Genomic DNA, 20,110 nt, shown 5'->3' on the forward strand with positions numbered 1-20,110 from the left:
AATAGACCTTTGTCCACTGGAATCTGTGTGGCAGCAGAAGAGGGAGGCAGGTTCAAATCTAAAGTTCATGGCTTTTTTTTTTTTTTTTTTTTTTTTTTTTTTTTTTTTTTTCCCAAGATAAGATTTCTCCATCCATTTCACCTGTCCTGGAAAGCCGAAGCACAAATGGGGGATGCAAATGTTTGACCATTTGTTGTCTTGTTTTTGCAGACCGTCTGTCAGTGTGACAATTTGCATGGCTGAGAAGCAGGTCTTACTCCTGCTGTGTGGATGTGTTTGTGGTTTCTGTGCCAGGAGCAGGCAGACACTGTCTTAGAGATTGTGGGGATACTTGGCAGTAAGGGGAGATCTGCAGAAGATTCTGTATCCGGGGCAGGATCCCTCTGTACCCTACAGCTTCAACCTCTGTTCCCCTCATGCCTGGGTTCTTCCCAGTGCATTGTACCAGCGTAGAGAAATGCCATCACAGAGGTAACTAGGCCAGTGGTTTTGCTAAGGCTGCAAGAAACTTTGAACTTGCAATGAAAATGAGAGGGGTGGGATATAAAGGAAGATTTCCAGGAGTTTTCTCATCTGTAAACATGGAAGTGCAGAGTCTGGATGTCCTTACTGGTAACCTGAGTGAGTTGCCAAACAAACTGTGTTTTGCCAGTAAATGTGTGCTGCCCACTGGAATTAGTCTCTCTGGATGGTTTCCATCTTAACTGTAGGCTTGGAATTAGTTTAGTGTGATTTAAGGTCTTCTGGGCTCATTGGGCCTGATTTTCTAAATTTGTTTAGGAATTTTTGCCAATGTGAAAGAAAGAGCAACTTCATAGACCTCCCTCCCCGAGGGCCATTTTATTTATGAGGCTTTTGATCTCTCAAACACACCTCTGGTGTTTGTCTAGGACCTACCATCCTGTCTTCAAGAAAGACCTTTCAGGTCAGTGGTTCACAAAACCATAGCTCTGTCCTTTCACAGCCCTCTGGGAAGACGCAGGCCAGAATTTGCTGACTTCCATGTTTGTGTGTGCTGATCCTAATTAAGAGAAGCATCTTTGTGAAGGGAAGACCTTAAGATGGAACGTCCCATTGTCATAAGCACTAACCTGGATTTGTCACATGCCTTTATGCTGTCCCATATAGCTGGATATGGCTTTAAGTAGAAGCTTAAGGGGCTTTTCTGTAGTGAAGCTTGAGTACCCAAGTGGACACCACCTGCATAAAACTTAAATGAGCAAGTCACATCAGTGCCAGGAAGTACTGGTCATTCTTTTATTAATGTTCACTATTGGAGAGACCATACCTCACAAACATAATTACCTCCGTCTTGGTCTCTCAGTCCTGCCTCTCTTTCAAAGTTTAATCCTTGAACCTGTCAAGATAGGTACACAGACATCTCTTTCTACCCAGACGTACCTTGACCCCTTCCACAGCTAAACATCCATGGCTGGGGGTAGGCAAAGCACCCTCTGAACATGCTGCTCTTTCTTCAGCAATGATACAAGTTGTTAGACAAGTATGACCAGTCTCCCAGGTAAGACACATAAAGCTCAGTGGAGAGGATATCATTCTGGGCATATATAAACACACATGTGCCTGCATCTCTCCATATACACATCTATGCATCAGTGTTTTATAAACTTATCTGCATAAATGCAACCCACGGCACTCAACACATCGTTATGAGTGCCTGCAGGGTTTTATTCCATGTATTCTGTGAAGCCTTTGAGCTGTGATACAATCCCACAGAGCAGTTTCCAGTTCATGTAACCTTAAGCAATGAAGCCCTGCCTGCATTTGGTGCTCTGCTGGCTTTGCTGTGTGGCACACAGCAGCTTTCCACAGGTGGGCTGGTGCTCTGAGAGTAGCTGGCCATCCCCAGCACGAGTGGCTGCCTGCTCACACCCTGCCTAATGTTACAGCTTTTCAATGGCCTCTCGAGTCACCTGCTCTGCAAGACTGTCCGTAACCTGTAATATAGAGGCAGACATCATTACAGGCTGGAATGACACATAAAAGCCTATCTTCTGAGGGATGTGTGGGGGCTGAGCAGTGCACGTCCACCTGTGCAAGCCAAGCAAGGAAACATGCTATTATTGATAGTACTCTGTGCTTGGAGCAAGGCTGAATTCTGCCTGCTGGCACTTTTTATCTCTCACCTTTCCTGTGCAAGTTCCTTGCTGTTCCTGGCGCTGACTGTTTGTAGCTGAGTGCATTTACCTCGGGTTTCCACATCCCCAGAAGAATGTCACTTCCCTGTCCTTCCTGTCCTTTGTTTTCCTTTGTCTTTACACCTCTTCCCCTGACCCTTGCAGTCTTTCCTTGAGGCTGTTGCAGCTCTGCCCTGGAACTGTCTTGCTGGACATGCAGGAAGCTTGCATTTTCCCCTTTCAGAGTGACAGTGGTGTCCCTCATCTCCTCAATGCACTTTTTGTTTGGTCACCGGAATCATGTTGGCCTTGACTTGTTCACGGTGAATGTTGTGTATTTTCTGAAAAACACTTGTCTCACTAAACAGTGTCACTGCTCCCTGCAGCTATTCAAAAATTTTTAAAAGAATTCTGATTGGCTTTATACCATTGGTTGCACTTTTTTTTTACCACATCTTAGAGTTTCTTACCACTTCTTTGGGTTTTGTTCCTAAAAAAAAAAAAAAAAAAAAAAAAAAAAAATTATCTGGTTGGACTTTACACCTGAGCTTCCAAAAAAAACATGCAATGGCAAGTTACTATGGGGTGGATTTCAGTCCATCTATGTGAATAAGGCTGGAAATTGCAGCACACTGGGAGATGATTCAGAAGCAGAAGAGCCAGCCCTGCCCCAGGGTGGGAAGGTGGATGGCTGGGTGTGGAAATGACTGGCTGATTTTTATCCACTCCCTGCAGAAGCCTGGAGTCAATGAGGTGCTTTTCAGTTATCCCCCTTTAGCTCAGCAGGACCACGGTGCTTCTGGGGATTTCCAGGCAGACAACCACCAATTCAGAGGGTTCAGATTTCCCAAAGCTCCCCTTGATTTAGAAACAAAAATCTCCACAGCAGCTTTGCATTCCTCCTTCACCAAAAACCCACTCTGTGCTCCAGCTCAGTATTGACATCTGGAGCCTGGTTCTTGGGAAGGGTGAGCACCTGTGGCCTGTGGGGAAGTGGTGACTCTTTGGGAAGGCGTCTGATGTCCGAGACCCCCCGCAATGGGTGTAACTCGGGTGTTTGTGTTTCTCTAGTAATGATACGTATCGTTTGCAGTGCTTGCTCTTGCCCCATTGACTGTGCAAGATTGAGCCCTTTGGGATTTCAAAACACACTGTAGATATTGAGTATCTGAGCCTCCTAACCTTTCTGCAGATTAGGTAAGTGTTATTGCTCAGCATTGTAAGGGGTAACTGAAGATATATCCCAGCTGAGTTTGATGAAAAGAGGTTAAGTAACCTGCCCTAACCAAAAAGGGTGTGAATAGTAGAGCCAGCACTAAATATCAGCTCCATCCACTGTTGGCTAGACAGCATTGCTTTGCTGTCTCTTGCTTGGGGTGCAAATGAATAAATGTTGTTTATGTTCTTGTTAGCCCATGCTGGTGAGGCGTTTCTCTTTCAACATGCTGTGATCATTACTATTCCTGGGCACTTCCTGACTTCCCAGTGTTATTCCTGGTTTGCCAGCTGGATGCATGTATTTATTTACAGTAGGTATAAAAGCAGAGCTCACACCTTTGTTACACTTTTAGACAAGTTTGAACAAACAGAGGTGGAGACCAGGGCATCCTTTGTTCCCATAAAAGTGTTTGAGTTTTCCAGCTGTTCCCTTTCATCCTGCCTTAGTGCAGCAGCCAGTGGTGCTTACCCTGGCACTTGGACCCACCAAGCTTTGCCCAGCTTCTGCATCTGATGCTTCCTCCTTTTTGCAAGGCATCTTTTCCAGCTCTGTAGTGCAATTCCACATGGCCAAAGGCCAGGGCCTCATTTTTCACAGGCATAGTGATACCAAATGGATTTTCCTAATGTTTTTATAACATCCCTTCACAAAGGAAAGGAGAGCTGTAGATGTGGAAGCATTTAACTTTGAATTTCTGAACCCCTCAAAACAAGACCCCATCATCTAATACTAGAGACCTGCAGTTTCACAGCAGGATTTTTCCAGTTCTTTTCCTTCACATACCCAAGCAAATGTAGCCAGTTCTAAAGCTTGGTTAAAAACAGCTGTGATGGTAACCAACTGCCCTGTCCTGGCTTTGTGCTTTGGTTGAACCTTCTGGTGTATCTGACCAAGATCAGTCAGATGTCTCATGGTTAATATAACCTGTTCACCCTAATGCATCTTCATTTAATTCTGGTGCAGTTTTTCATCCATCTTTCAAGATTGTTTGTCCTACTTTCAACTAGGAGAAGAGCCAGACAATCTCATTTTGTCAAACAGGTTTACAGCAGCTCTAAGAAGCTTGGTCTATATTTAACCTGTGGCCTATTTTCAGCATAACTTAGCGCAGGAGGAGGTGAGGTCCAGCCTCTTTTCCTCTCCTGCTTTGTCATTTCTGGAGGCAGTCTCAGAGTCACATCACTGAGAGCTGCTGCCCATCTCTGTGGGCTGGGCATGGCTCTTTGGCTTCTTTTGGCACCATAAAGCTCTAGATTCTGAACAGCAAATTCATAGCATGTTTCTGCCTTGTGTGCTTGTCTTGGTTTAGGTCTTGCTTTCCAGTACACTTCAACAAAATGTGGTTGATGCCCAGACTATACTGAGATATTGCTGAATGTGACGAGTGCTAATCCCTCTGCCAAGGCCAGTGCACAGACAGTGTTAGCCAGGATGTGCTGTGCAACCTTCTTCATCCAGAAAAAGCCTCTCTGTGTTTTGGTTGGGTTTGATTTGGTTTTTTCAGACACTTAATCAAACTTCCTTTCCTGTTAATTTAGGAGCAAATTGTTGTTTGGTTTGGTTATGGAGGTTTTTTTAGCAAACTTTGCTTTTTGTGTGGACAGTGCTTAATGGAAAGTTTTATGGAGCACATTAATCTGTTGTCTTAGTGGGTGTTGAATTTGTGTACATTGACATAGGGCAGTAATCTCAGTGTCTGAGATGCTGTGCAAGCCCATATTACAGACTGCCCCAGCCACAGAGCACTTACCTGTGCAGTGTCGTGGTTTTGCACTCGTGGACCAAATTCTGCTCTTGAGCCCATGGCAAAATAAATTACATTGGCTGATTCTAAGAACTGTTGCTTGTGTGAATTCATTGCTTCCTATCTGACATTTGCAGTCAAGGTTTGCTGTTAGCTTTCTTCTCAGGTAAGTAGCCAGGCATGATGCTGTTCTTCAGTATTCCTTTCCCATTGCCAGGACTGTTTTGCCTCCTCATGCTTGGTAGTTGAGATGTTTGAGGCCACGTTTCAAACTTGGCTTATGTCTAAGTGCTTCTCACTCTGTTTTGTTTTGCAGGCACTGGTTCGGCTCCCTCCCCATATCTCACAGTGCGATGAAGTCTTCAGGTTCTTCGAGGCTCGCCCAGAAGACCTTAACCCTCCAAAAGAGTAAGTGTTGTGATGGTTTTCCAGTGCTGCTCAGTACATTTTGATTAGCTGGAAGGAAGAGGTCAATTGTTTTTATTACTGCTGTAGACATGGGAACAGATTTTGTGGCTTTCAAGCACTACCTAGAAAATGCCTCAGCAGTTACACACCACCACTTTGGGTGAGTGTGGAGGACAGGGAAGTCAAGCAACCCTTAGACACAATTTTCAGCCATCCTCCACCCACTTTTGCATTGTTTCTTGCCCATGGTTCTAGTGAGGGAACCTCCCCTGGTTTGTGGGTTTTACCTGATAGTTATCACCAAAGAGTGATTTAGTTCCCAAAAAGCATTGGCTCAGTAGCAGGGGGAAATCCTGCCAGTGAACACTTGGCTCATAATTACCAGCTGCTTCTTTAAATGTACTCCTGCCCAGAGATACTTAGTTATCGGTAGGGAGCAAGGTTGTGGTGCAGATCCAAAACTGTCTCTGGAGACTCCATTCTTTCCAAGCAGGAAGCCAAGAAAAGGAGGGAAAGAGTTCCCACTAAACGCAAGTCAGAATTGTAGCATTTGCCTGGGAGCAGAAAGGCTGATTCATGCTGATGCAGTTAGGGTTCATAGGACTAATTTGTCCAGGGAAAGCGTTGGCAGGAGGGTATTTACAAGCAACAGTGCTGCCTTTCCTGGCATTTCCTTTTCTCTTTCATCCCAAACAGGATATATTTTATTGTACTCTGCAATAAGATTTTGACTTTGTCCCATTGTGTTTTGTGCTCTTTTGTTGCATGATTTGAAACTTGATTGCAGGCTGTGTTTGCACAGCCCACTGGATCAGGGGAAGTGGATGCAAAGCTCATGGGCTTTGGGCACTTCAGCACATGCAAACCTGTAGTTATTGGAAAGATTTGTATTGGCTTCAGCTGTCTGCTCCTATGCAGGTGAAAAAGAGAGGAGGACCTTTGCAATTTGATTTCCCAGACCGTTTCTTGCATATGCATGGTTTTATACAAGGAGATGGATTAACTTGTATTCTAACGAAAACACTGCTAGCATCACTGACAGCAAAGTCCTTTTTTGTTTCATGAATGAAGGAAAGAGCTGTTTAAATCCAAACTCTGGATAAAGAGCTGCTTTTTTATTTCCTACCTAGCCTTGTTTTAGGAAAATGTTTAGTGAGAATAAATATAGTTGCTTGTTCATCATTAAATACATATTGCAAACTTAGAAAACATTGCAACAAAATAAGTCTGTCACGCTCTGAGACTTGCTGATTATCAGAGTTTCCATTTAGGGTCTGAAAGTAGGTTTGCAAAGTTTGCTTGATCCCACAATACCCCATTTGTGATGCAAAGATACATCGCCATGTGCCAGGCAGAAACAGACACCCAGAAGAGAAGTTAGGTCCCAAGGGTTATGAAAGAGTTCACATGGAGGATCTCAAATGGATAGTATGAGCGTGCTTGAAAACTGTTTGTTTTCTCTACTGATGCAGACCCTACAGCAACTCTGCAAGGCAGGAGACTGGGACCCAGGCCCACCCCCAGACATACACTAACCATTACAACTTGAGTCCTTGTCCCTACTCAAAGGTGTACAGGGCCTGTTTAACAGCCTTGCAGGAATTTTCAAGTTATCCCTTCACTCCCCTCTGGAAAGACAAAAAAGACTAAATCTTCTCAGCCCAAGCCTTGCATCCTATTCCAACCTAGTAATAAGTGTGATTTATTTCCCTGGAAAATGTAGAGCAATAACCTGATTAAATCTCACTTCACTAATGTCTGCAAGACATTAATCTAGCTGGGTTTAAACAAATCCTACCTCGTCTTCTGTAAGCAAACAGATCTTAGGGAAGGTGTCTAAGGTTTCTGCTGGGAGTGCTTCACAAAAGATGTATTGTTGAAACTGAAGATTAGTCTCTACAAAAAGATGATGTAAAAGCCAATGGAAACATCTTTGTGTTTTTCTTCTGTGAACTGAGGGGGAAGGGAGCAGATCTGAGGCTTGCTGGACCACTGTGTAGGGTCCGGGGAAAGGACACCTCCAGGGTGATTCTGAACCTCAGCAGGCACTGCAGAAAAGAGCATAATTCCAGAGAAATCCCAATTTATTCCCTTGGTTTGTTACTCTGCCAAGCCCCTCCAGAAACACTGAGCCAGTAGTGCCCAAGCCCTGTGAATTCAGTCTTCCCTGAACATGATGGTTCACCATTCCTCTCACTGGAGGTAGGGCTGTAGCCTGGAGGCATCATCTAGACTATCCTAAATATTTTATCTATTTCTTCAGCTGCTTTTAGCCCTCAGCACAGAGGTGGTTTGTATGTTGATCTGTCAGCATAGACGTGGCATTCAACTTGCTGGGTTAAAGAACAATAAGCAAGAGATTCAGCCACCAAGGGGCAGCAGACAGAATTGCTTGTGCTGCCTTCATGTCTCCTCTTTGTGCACAATGAGATCTTTAGTTTCATGTTGACCTGCTCAGTTTTTCTGCAGCAGCTTGGCCTCATAGGACAAAGCCTGACCTGGGGTTTAATTACCTAGCTAATTTTCAGGAGTGTAACCTTAATCCCATGGGCATTTGGGTTGTTGAGCCCAGAGAGTCCATTGAGTTAGTGCATGTCAGTGACTAAGCATGTGCTTCCAGACAGAAATGCTTGGAAGCTTAAACTTCAAGGGAGGAGACACAGAAATGTCTAGTTTACCTTGCAGCTGCAGTGTGCAGAGAGGTATCCATGCCTTTAACTGATGAGCCATGGCTTGCAGTGGTGCACAAATCTGTGTGGTGCTGCATTAATTCATCTGCAAAGCTGAACTCTTTACTTCTGTTCCTATTGTCCTGAAAGACACTAAAATTCCCTTGTAGTTCCTTAGGCACTTTTACAAATGTGTTGCTGGCTGCTTCCTTAACAACTCTTCAGCTGCCCTTCCCTTTCCTCCTCTCTGCTTCTTTGTGGGGTCCTGTCCGGGTTATGCCGTGTTTGGCTGGCCGGCTGCTCCCCACAGAGTCATTTCCTACTGCTGCCGTGCTCCGGCTGCCCGCGGTGCTGAGCAGCTCACAATCCAGCTGTAATAAAAGCTGGGCTTTCCCAATGCTCTCATAATCCGGCCAATTTGTTCGGTTGGATTCACAGCTTAGGTTTTCTGTTTCCTGTTTTGGTGATGGTCCAGGCTTTCGAGTCCTGTGACAATAGGCAGAAGGTTTTTCTTCCAGCCCATTAAATCTCTCCTGGGTACAGCAGCTCATAGGCAGAGAGCTGGAGAGATGTCTCAAGAAATCTCAACATTTGTACTGGTTGACAGTGTCCTCTGAGCCTGCTCCTGCTGGTGGAGGTAGCTCCGGGCCAGATAGCTTCCAGCAGCAGGTTTCCTTCATGTGGCATGGGAGAGACCATAGGAGGACACTAAATTCCTGTGTGGAATGGTCTGGGAGTGTTCTCAGGCTGTTTCAGATGGAAAAAGCATGGCTTTTGCAAGGGAGCTGGCAGGCCATGGGAGCAGTGATGTGCCAGGCAGGGCTGGGAGCTCCAGTGACAGTGTTCGGGGGCAGCTGTTTCCACTGCTTTCACTCCATACCCTGGATTAGCCACAGGGGAAGCAAGCTTCAAACCATCAGCCCTGGTACAGGAGGAGCAGTTTTCAACTCCTTATGTTCCCAATATGAGACATTTTAGTGTCTGGGCAAACGCCTGTGTCTCTTAGGCACATGGCTGGCTTGTGTCCTTTACCATGCCCACATAAGGGCCGGGTCCTGGACTGCCATGGGAAAAGACACTATGAGGTAAGAAGGAAGTGTGTTTTTATTTATCCATTGTTCTAAGTAAACACCATGTCACTGAAAACCATTCATTTACTGGATGCTTCTGTTAATAATTATAATTACTGATAACTAAACCAGAGGTAGATTAATTTCAGATTTCTACTGGGGATTTAAATTCAAGGCTGAGGTCAGGCCAGGGCTCACAGTCAACAAACAAAATCTCAGAAACCAATTTTTTTAATGATTCTACTTTACTAGAAATAACAGAAATACCCAAAAAGTAGGATTAATCAATTAGACATTGCATATGGTTTACTTGTTTTAGGGCTTTTTTTGCAGCGAGTTTCAAAATATCACAGCCAGACCACTCTTGTGAAAGTTTGTTTTTTCTTTGTGTCTAGATCCAGTCTAAAGAGCAGATCAAGAGCCAAGGTTTCAGTTCTCCAGTACCTCCCCCTACAGAAATGCATGCAGGCTCAAACAAGATTTCTGTTTAAACCATCACTGATAATATTATCAGCTGAATTTAAAGCCATGTTCAGTATCTGAGAATAATTTTCCAGTAAGAATCATAAAGCAATTTTCAAACAATATGCAAATCCAGAAAAGCTAGGGGACTTAATAGGAATATGGCATATTATGAGGGTTCATGCAGAAAATAGAGTTAATGCTGAAGGTGCCTTTACTAAAGAACAGATATGCTCTATTGTGGTCTGTAGCCATGAGCTTTTTACTGATCGTATCTCTATCAAATAAATATTGTTCTAACACTTGGGTGCTCTGATGCCAGGCAGCCACTGTTAAATGGAAGCTGGATTCTCCTCTTAATCTTCATGTATTACAAATTCCTGATAAGGGTGCTGAACAGAAATAGCCAAGGTAATGGAGTTAAGGAAGCTGCTTTAGTTTATGAACGTATTGGTACTAAAGCACAGTTCCCTAATCTATCCATAAGCATGACTGTGTCTATATACAATTATTTCTGTTTCCCAGGTCTGCTCTGTAATAACAATTCAATTACCTATTGGTAGAGGAGGAAAATTTTTCATGTGTGAAATATCTCTATTTATTCTGATTTGTTTGATATTATGAAAATATTTTCTCTTGCATTTCATGCCTTACATTTCATTGCTTATATTTCACTTACATTTTAATCCCTTTTGAATTGTGTTTCCCAGTACATTGGACAGCTGAGTCTCTGAGCAGATGTGCTACAAGGAAAGCTGGTGTTCTCTTTTTGTGATTGCTCTTTCTTATAGGACTTGCAGTACAGATAATTTCCACATCATTTAGGAATGTGGTCAGCACCAGTCAATGACAATTGGCATTACAGTCCAAACTTGGCACTGTTACTGTGACTGCTCAATGCACACATTTTATTTGGGAAATCTGCTCCACTTGAGAGAGGCAGAATGGAAATTAATTTCCTTAAGAAATGCAAAATCAGAAAAGACAGAGAGGTTTTATTTTTCTTTGATTTTTTTTTAACCTGGGAAATAAATTATGAAACACAGAGTGGGAAAGGTTCTGATTAAAGATTGTGACAGGATAAGGCAGTTAAAACCCACTATCGTGAAGGGAAGAAAAATTGAATATTCTCAAAGAATTATTTATTCACCAAGGTTTAGGTAGGTAAGGATGCAATAATGTGTTAGGGCTGTTATTGCGAAAAGTAGCTTGGCTACCCCTAATTTCACACAACTTCACTGATTTCACTGGGAATCAGGTACCACAGCTCTTCAAGCATCTCAGTGTAGTGGAGCACCTGTGTTTATTTTCTGAAATGTGCTTGGTTTAGGGCTGTATTTATTAGTAATATTTGGCCTCAGCACCTAAATTTGTGGAAAAAATGTTTCTTTAGCTTTTAGATCTCAGGAGAGCTTTACAGTGTCGTGCTCACAGCGTGGGACTGTCACAGGCCATGGCTGAGGGGTCAGGCAGCCCAGGGCTAGAGGAGGCAAGTGTGGCTGGTCCCCAGTTGTGCCCCTGTGACCTGGAGAGCAGGAGCTCAGGCTCTGGGACACTGCCAGGTGGGGCTGTAGTTCCCCCTGTGAGTGCTGCCTTTCATCCCTGCTCCTGATTTCTGGAAGGTCTCCCTTGGAGATCCTTATCTTAAATAAACTAAGCCAATGTGAGAATGGAAAAAAGGAAATAACAGATTCATTACTCGTTCTCTTCTTTAGTTTCACATGGGACTTTCCCTTTTGTTTGTAGCATATAAACTGATTTGGACTGGAGTATCAAATGGAGGGTATTGAAATTTGCTACTGGCTGCAGCATTGGTGATACAAGCAAATAACTCAGCCTTCCTGGGAAAAGATTGGAATCTTTTTTGCTACTCTTTCAGAAAATGAAAAAAGGAATTACATGTAGATAAATATCAAACAATAAACCTGGGGGGAAACAGAAAGCATGCTAAATGAAATAGATTCAGCAACCAGAAAAAAACCTGTAGAAAAATGGCAGCTGGAGCAACATGAGCTTTTATCCCTTGCCTTGGGTATCACATTTGGGTTGGCTCATGCTTTTGGGCCTGACTGTGAGAGGACACAGAGCTGAGAGGAGCAAAGACAGTTTAATGTACTGACACTTGGCACTGGCAGCTAAGGGTACAGAAATAGCTTTTGCCTGGATTGGTTATAAGCAGGCTGCAGGGTTTAAAATTGGGATGCTGTCATGGGCCCAGGATGGATTAAAAATAAACAGACTTACTCGAAATTCATCAGTATGAGAATGAGATTAGAGCTCTGCCAACATCCAGCAAGCTTCAGCAGTGCCACTGGACACTGCCTTGCTGGGTGAAACACAAGAGAGTGTCAGTGCTAGTTAAAGTTCACTGTTTAAGAGCACAAATTAAAACCAATTTTTTTTCTTTCACTGTAGAAGACTAGTGACTGAGAGGTTTTAAAATGCAGAGATATTGCCTTTAGAAAAACTAAATGCCAAACGTGTTGGCTCAAGAGCTTTCTTCCTGTCCAGTAATTTTTCTCATATATTAAAGGAACAATCACTGCTGATAACTTGCCAATGCCTATTTTGTAGACTAGAAAGTAATCGTTTGCTTACCATTTAACTTAAACCATAACATTTCTTGTTTCTGGAGAAGCTGAGGGGTTAATGCAGGGCACTGGGAAATCTGCTCCTTACTGTCTCTGATTTATTTTGTGATGCTGTAAAGGCCTCTTGCATCTCCTGGCTCTACCTGCAGAGTTTTGGTTTTGGAGATTTGCTAAGAGGATTTGATTCTGGTAAGGAAACCCCATTCTTTCCATAATATAGTTTTAGAAATGACTAGTTACAAAAATAATTGGTTTTAAAACATTATCATTCAGTGTTGAAAGACACATTACTTCGAAAATCTGTCAGGAAAACTTGTTCTGCTGCTGCTCCTAGATGCAAAACCAGTCAGAAAGTCAAAACAGTAAATTTATTAGTTTATGGCAGTGAGGGAAACCTGGCCTAATGAGGCAGGATTGGATCAGAAGCAAAATAACTGGATTCAGAGATTATCAGGCTTGTTGTGAAGGATTTGAGGTACCAGTTATCCTTGAGCACATGCTTCTAGAGAGGTTTGGCTCAATGCCATGGGATCTTCTGGAGTTCTCTGTTTAAAGGCAGGTGATGCTTGGTTTGCAGCCCACAGGGTTGAATTGCCCGTGCTGATAGACACAAAAGAGATCTTTATCTCCATGCAGAAGAGAAGTGTCTGGTCCTGATGTTCTTTGTGGATAAGCCTGGAACTGAGGAGAGGAGGAGGGATGGGGATTTCCTTTTCTTATCTGGATTTCTTGCTCTGGTGAGCCCCTGCTGGCAGGTTAATTGCACACTGTCACCATTGACTCATCACCTGCCAGGCAGGAGGAGCTGGGGTGGAGTTTTCTATTTATTGACATGACAGAGTTGAGTATAGCCTGTCTTGTCCTCTGTGTGTCACATCTCTGGAAAGCAAGAATAGGCAGCTCACAGTGCAGGTATGATTGTATCACAGGGAAGAACACAGCCTGTCATTGCTGTGTCTATAATATGGTTGCACTATTGTTTAATGAAGATCTTTCACTCTGAAGAGGAGGGCACTAGGGGCAGACATGCTCAATGGGGTGGTTGCTGCCAGGGTGATAAGTTATCCCCTACTGGTGCCTGGGGTCAGATGGAATTTTTCAGTTGTCTGCTCTTCCTATTGTTGATTGCTGTGTAATTTTGACATTACTTGTCTGGAGAGTCCCTTTGTTTTTAGCACTGTTGAGAATCAGTAGCCTCACTGGTTATAAAATAAGTTCTTTTCTCACGTACACATGCCTAGGGTGACCTTGTGTGTGATTTTGAAGTGTTTGGGGGCAAGGTAAGGCTTCCCATTACATTTGATAGGGTTTTATCAGGCTGAGCTATATGTGACAAGGGAAGGCATTGCTCACAATGTATTTTAATGCTGTTGACCACCACAGGCCAGGTAGAGTTGAAATCTCACATTTATTTAAGGTGAAGCATTGCTGTCTAAACACTGGTAAGTAGAGGTGATGTTCCTCAGTAAACAGGACTTTGAGAGTCTCTGGCACTGCCCTTTGCATCCAGCAGTTGTTTTTGAACAGAGAGAGGAAGCCTTAGCAACCAAAGAGTGCTGAACAACAGGTAAAGCAAGTCATGTCTCTCTGGAGAGCTGCTGCCTCTCCTACATTTTGTTGAGATGAGAAATAGGTTTTGGTTCTGACTTGGTTGAATCATATTATTTTTCAGTGTACTTGTCTTTACCTGTTCATCTTGGGCCACCAAAGAGTTTGCGCTAGAAATCCATCCCATTACATACACGGGGTTCAGTGTTTTGTGTCTGACCCAGAGATTTGCATTCAGCTCCCAATGCTGTTGCAGGTAAAAATCTTGTTTACAACAAGCCTGGGAAAAAAACCCTCAACTTTTGTGGCAGTAGGGAGCCATCCTCTGGAGTACTGCACATATCCGAGGTGATCTCTTTTGCTCTGTTTTCTGTCTCTTGAGAAATGGGGTGGCTTTAGGACTCTGTATATATAAAAAAATACCAGACCTCAAGTGGCTCTGGCTGAAGGAGACACAGTGATCTATTAGGAGATTCATTTCCACCCTTTCCATCTTCCTGACTGGTCTGCTGCTGACTGTCTTTCATGCATGCTGTTCCCAGAAACACAAGCAGAGGATCAAATAACAACGTGTTTTGACTCCAAACTCTGGAATGACTTATCATGTTATCAAAGCTTTTGATTTAATTGAAATTTCACAGATAACCCTAGACCTGCTTTTAAGTGCAGACTGAAGAGGCAGTGGGAATTCAATTAACCACCACCCCCATCACAGCACCACCCCCTCTTTTAATGCTTGCATCTTGTTTGGAAGTTTTATGGAAGGGATTTGCTACTGCTTATCTCCAGCTAGAGCTGTGTGTCTGGGTTCAAAGATACTCTTTGTTTTTGGGCCTCTTTCTTTTTCCAGTTATGCCAGAGTTTGATTGGAATGACCCTGCTGACAATAATGAACAATTTGAGATCGACACTGATGTAAGGATTGCAGAATTTGCTGCGTTAGAAGTAGAATTCTTTCCTTGTTTCCTTGTTCATGTCTTAAAACAATTGGCCTAAGCTCAGGAAGATGTTCATTTAAACAGGCCTTAGATGTATAGTGAATAGAGGATTGACTGTGGCTTTGCAATACTTTAATATAATCTAATAAATGCTGGTTATTTGCTGGATTCTTGCAAGCTGTACTTGCTTCTCAGCTCCATCCAAGGAGTTTTAATAGCCACTCCAGTAATGCTGACTGCAGTGCACTGTGGTGAACCTCAGAACATTGTATATGTCTGATTACATTTGCTTTCAATTACAGTCTTGTGGGTTTGAAAAATCAGAGCAGTTCAGCCTCATTTGGGAACCACCACAAAAAATCACCAGTAACCTGAGATAGCTAGTGCTTGAAAATATAAAAGAAGAAGAAAACGTTGAGTGTTGGGGACCAAAAAATTCTATTTTGCTTTATGAGAAGTCAACCATGGCAACAGCTGTAGTATTAGAATGGCTGGGGCACCATATCTAAAAGATAAACCTTTTCCTTTCCCATCCTGGCATGTCAGGAATGAAGTGTGAGTGACTCATGCCAGAGACAGTGCTCATCAGAGGCCTGAAGCTCTCCTGGTGCACTAATGAATTAGCAGTGCTGCTGTCTCTGCTGCTCCCCATTGGATAGACTGCTGGTCCTTTTCCTAAGGATTAGAACCTCACCAACATCCTCCTCTCTTGCTAGGCAAGCTGCATAATTCTTGAGGATGTTAAAATTAAATTAATCTTATTTCAAATCACACTGTTTTGTGGAGGTGTGGATTATCCTGTAAATTTGACTAGAAGAGTAGCTTTCTTTTCATGAAAACACTTAACCAAAAATGAACCTCTCGGTTCCTGTTGAAATGTGGTCCCAAAACACTGAAATCAAATAGTTTCCATTGGCCCTACTGAGCGGCAGGATGGCTGTGGAGTGAACAAACACACACAGAGACATCTGGCAGACAGCTTTTCAGGTGACCCCTTCAGCAGTGGTGCCCAGCTCTCTGGGTTGGGGCTTGATCTCCCTCTGGCAGTCCTGTGGTGTGTCTGGTGCTGCCTACCATAATTCCTCAGCTCTTCCAGTGGGCAGCTCTGGGAGAGCACCAGTCGTGTGCATGATCCCTTTCTCCTCTGCCAGCATCTGGCAAGCAGAAAAAACCCTCATGAATGCATTAAAATATAATCCCTGGTGCAACCCTTGTTTGGGGCATTGAGAATATTTGGGAAGTGGAAGAGGAGCAGGAAGGGTTTTGCTGTGAAAAAGCCCAGCCACAGCACTGTGACACTGGCAGTGGTGCCGTGAATTTTCACCCCAAGTGAGGAGAATCAGTTCAGCTATTGAGAACACAGGAGCAGAAGGTGGGATGTAAGGCTGTCATCAACCCCTGAAAACAAGGGCAAATACAAAATGAGTAGTAACTGGGGCAGCTTTTACTCTTGTAATGGGAACTGGTATATATTGCCAGTGTTGTACATTGCTTCCTACGAAACAGGACTTTTTAGCAGCACAGCTCTAAATTTGGGTGGCATATGAGTAAGAGAAGAGCACTTTCTGTAGTCCCAATGACAAGGTTCTTCAGCTTGCCCATAACCTCTGCAGTCCCCGCAGCTGGTGACCTGGATGCTGAGGCATCTTGCTGGGTCTGGCTTCGTTCCTTCACCTCTACACGTATCTCTGCAGTGAAGCTAAGGGCCAGGGTACTGCAGAAACGCTGCAAACAGCTGTAAACTCTTGCAGCGAGAGGTCAGTGGAAAGCCCTCCTATTGTTTGCCACCGTCTCAATGCACAAAGCAGGGCTCTGTAGGACTAAAGGCCTTAGTAATGTTCCTGATGCATCAGTGTCATCCCCTGGGGGAGGAGGAGCTGCACAGGCCGTCCCGGCTAATGAGATGCTTCTCTTGCCAGCCATGATAAATAAGCTTCTGTTAATGTTCATTGTCATCGTGCTCATCTGAGTGTTCAGGAGGGGGTTGTGTTACAGATGCTTGGCTCAGGGAGGGCAGGGTGACCCCAGCTAGCGAGTGAGAGAGCTCCAAAGGTGAGCTGGGGTTTTAATAAGAGGCAGACGTTCAGCAGATGAGCAGAAAGCCTTGAATCCCTTCAATAAAGTAGTATGTCAGAGTGAGTAGTTGCAAGAAGTAGGAGTTCTGAGGAGAATGGAGATAAAAGGAGGCTTTCAGGCAGGAGAGAGGATTACTGCTTTTTCCAGATGTAGCATTTGCATTTGGAGAAGGAGAACAGCCAAAAGGCCAGGCTGATGAAGGATGCTTTGTGGTGCTTCCAGCCTGTGAAAAAAATGCAGTTCTTTGAAAGTTATGTGCTTTTGGATTGTTAGGCAAGGGATGAAATAGGGATCATAAGAGCAGTCCCTTTCCCCTTCTTCTTATGGAAGGCCAGTCTCCAGTGATTTATATAATTAATACTCTTTTTTCTTCCTTTTTTGCCTGCTTTCTCGAAGGTTTTTATTTTTCTTTTTTCCCATACAGTCTTGGCTCAATCATTCAGCATCCTCATAAATCAGAAAATTTTGTCCTTGCAGATTCCTGACAAGTAGTTTATATTTAATTTTTTTTTGTGGGCAAGCATGTAAACTACTGAGCTTTGGTTTATTGCCCAATACATCCTGATCTCTGGCAGGATAAGCAGTATTTGAGAGAAGATTGAATTAATATCAGCAAACAGAGAATTTTGGGCTTTAACAAACAAACGTTGCTTTCTGACATGATTTTGTCAATCCTAATGTATGCTCAGAAAACCTCTGTTCTTATCTCCACTTCAGATTCATTCAGCTCAGATATACTCACATGCCATGGAACTGTGTTAGCAGAATATGTGACTATCAGTTTAAGAGTGGACTTACCCAAAATAGACAAAAATAAACCCATTTAACAGCTTATGGCTCTAGTGGTCCTTTGCAGGTTTCCTGAAAAAGTTTTGCCAGTCACGTCTGTTTCTTCTTTTAAGGCTTTATTTTCAAAACATCAAAGTAAATTCCTGATTTTGAACGAAGTAGGACACAGCCTAACAGAGACACGTGTCAAAAACATTTCACCTCGAGAGTAATGTAGCTAGATAACATTAAACTTGCTGTCAGCCTCATCCCAGAGCAGCCTCCTCCTCCCCCAGACATTAATGCACGTGGGTAGTTCCCTACACAGTGAGTAACTGTATTGAATTCAACGGGAGCACACATGCACCGGAGTTATTTGTGTGTGTATGCATGTGTATGTTTGTCTGATGGGAATGAAAATTTCTGGAGAGGGTTGGGATACAAAGGAGGTTCTTTCATCAGTAGCCCCCCTCTGCAGATCATGTTAGTTCTTCTTTCTTGCCTGGAGATGGGCAGGTGTGGAGTATGTGCACACAGGCTGTGGGGCAAACATAACTGGAATAAATCACCAGCTTTCAAGGGATGAGGGTTGGTAAAATTTACTCTCAGAGACTCCTAAAGACACATATCACAAAACAGCAGAAAGGCTTAACTGGCCTGATCGTTTAGAGGCTCAATATAGCAAATAATTTGTGTGTGCCCTGGATGCTCTTTTTATGCATTTATTTTTACAACCTTTTCATTTATAAAATGCCAAAATCCAACTTAAAAGGGCATGAAAGCAATTAGATATGTATCTTCATCTGTGTCTTTGAGGGGACCTTTTAATTGTGTAGCTGTAAAATCAATGAAGCATCAATACAGTCTCCATAAGAGAAAGCAGCCACCCTGAAAGAAAGCAATAGGCACAAGGCTGTGTAGAGCACCTTTGTTCAGCTGTGCTCACTGTAAAATACTGTCAGATACCATCTTGACTGTGGTCTATTCACTTCAGCCAGCACTTGCTCCGTGATCAGAGGGAATTCATCCATCAAACCATGAGACCTTGGCAGGTCTCATTCTGGTATAATGGACTAGGTCATTGGGAGGTGTCTAGTGTGTGTTGTAGGCAATTTGCTTATTGTCTCCTGTTCCAGATGTGTACCTAAATCTTTTATAGGACATTTTTACATTGTGCTGTGTTCTTATCTTTTCCTTTCTTTTTGCTTTCTTACCTGACTGCTTTATCCCTGACTGCATCAGCTTCTCTGCCTCATGTTGGCAAATCTTTTCTTGTGTCATTTTTAGCTGTCTCTGGTTGTTCGGGTTTTTTTTTTTTCATTATCCTTACATCCCTTGGATATTGTTTTCTTCTTTCTCAATATGTTCTGTGCTGTTTCCTCCAGCATTGCTACACTTAATTCTGTTTGTCCCACTGGTACTCTGTTCATTGGTTTTATTTGCTCTCTGATGTATTTCTTCTATTACTTTCTCCCTTCCCCATATATTTTCATCCCCCATACCACGTATGAGATAACAGAGGGATGACAGAAGGTACACAAGTTGCCTCATTGCTGGGCTAGCTGTTTGCATAGAGTACAGACAGGATGAGCCAGTCTGGGGCTGGAACAGAAACTGGGAGCAACCCCTGGGCCACTCTCATATGTGTTAGTGGCCCTGATAACTGACTCTCAGCAATATGGGGAAAACTCTTTTGCCTTACTAGAGAGAATTCTTAGGGAGAAAAGGAAAAGTCATGAAAAACTAACTTGGCAGAAATAAAATCACCAAGATTTTTTGCTGGTTTGTAACCTGTAATTTTTGTAGAAGTTGTCTCTGTGGTCTGCCAAACAAAAATTCAACATCACCAGCCTGGAGTTCCCTAGTAATTAATCTTCTGTGGTGGATAAGGCAGGCTGGGTTTTCAGTCTGCAGGCGTGGAGAGCTGTGAGGTAACCTGCAGCACTGCTGAACCTTTTCTCTCTCCCCTACTTCTCCATTTTCCCATGACCTTAGGAAAAAAAAAAAAAAGAAATCCCCACTTCATAGCTCTTTCTTTTTTTCTAAATCACACTTTATGGAACACAGTTTTAATGCTGTATGGTACGTGTTTAATGATGTCCATATGGGTTTGTGGGTACAGGAATTAAATACATAACGGTTCACGATGACATAACACGGAAATGCAACTCCCGCAGTGCTGGTGTGTAGGCTGTAAAGGGTTATTAATAAAAATGAAGGTTTTAAATAGAAAACAAGCTTAGCAGCACCGTTTTGGCCTCAGGCCCATCTCTGAGTGATGGAAAAAAAAAAAAGAGGCTGGAATATATGGTCTTTCCTCAATACATGAAAATAAATACATTTTACCACCATCCCCTGCTAAACATTTCAGAGAGAAAGCTGCAGGCTTGATGCATGGCATCTCTCTTCAATCAGAGCCTGAGCTCAGGGAGGTCTGGAGGGGATATTTCAGCAGGGTGCAGAACACATCAAACAAATACTA

The 20,110-nt window shown here is 43.2% G+C and overlaps 1 protein-coding gene across 3 annotated transcripts in view; it reads left to right on the plus strand.

The window, feature by feature from the left end:
• Nucleotides 1-20,110, plus strand: part of SH3PXD2A (SH3 and PX domains 2A) — a 247,959-nt gene that overhangs the window by 101,464 nt on the left and 126,385 nt on the right. For all 3 annotated transcript variants that reach the window (XM_066323649.1, XM_066323650.1, XM_066323646.1), the window contains exon 5: nt 5,415-5,506. In XM_066323649.1, the coding sequence (XP_066179746.1) occupies nt 5,415-5,506 (92 nt within the window). The remainder of the gene's footprint in view (nt 1-5,414; nt 5,507-20,110) is intronic.

Source organism: Sylvia atricapilla, chromosome 8 (assembly GCF_009819655.1).
Source record: "Sylvia atricapilla isolate bSylAtr1 chromosome 8, bSylAtr1.pri, whole genome shotgun sequence".
Classification (NCBI taxonomy): Eukaryota; Metazoa; Chordata; class Aves; order Passeriformes; family Sylviidae; genus Sylvia; species Sylvia atricapilla.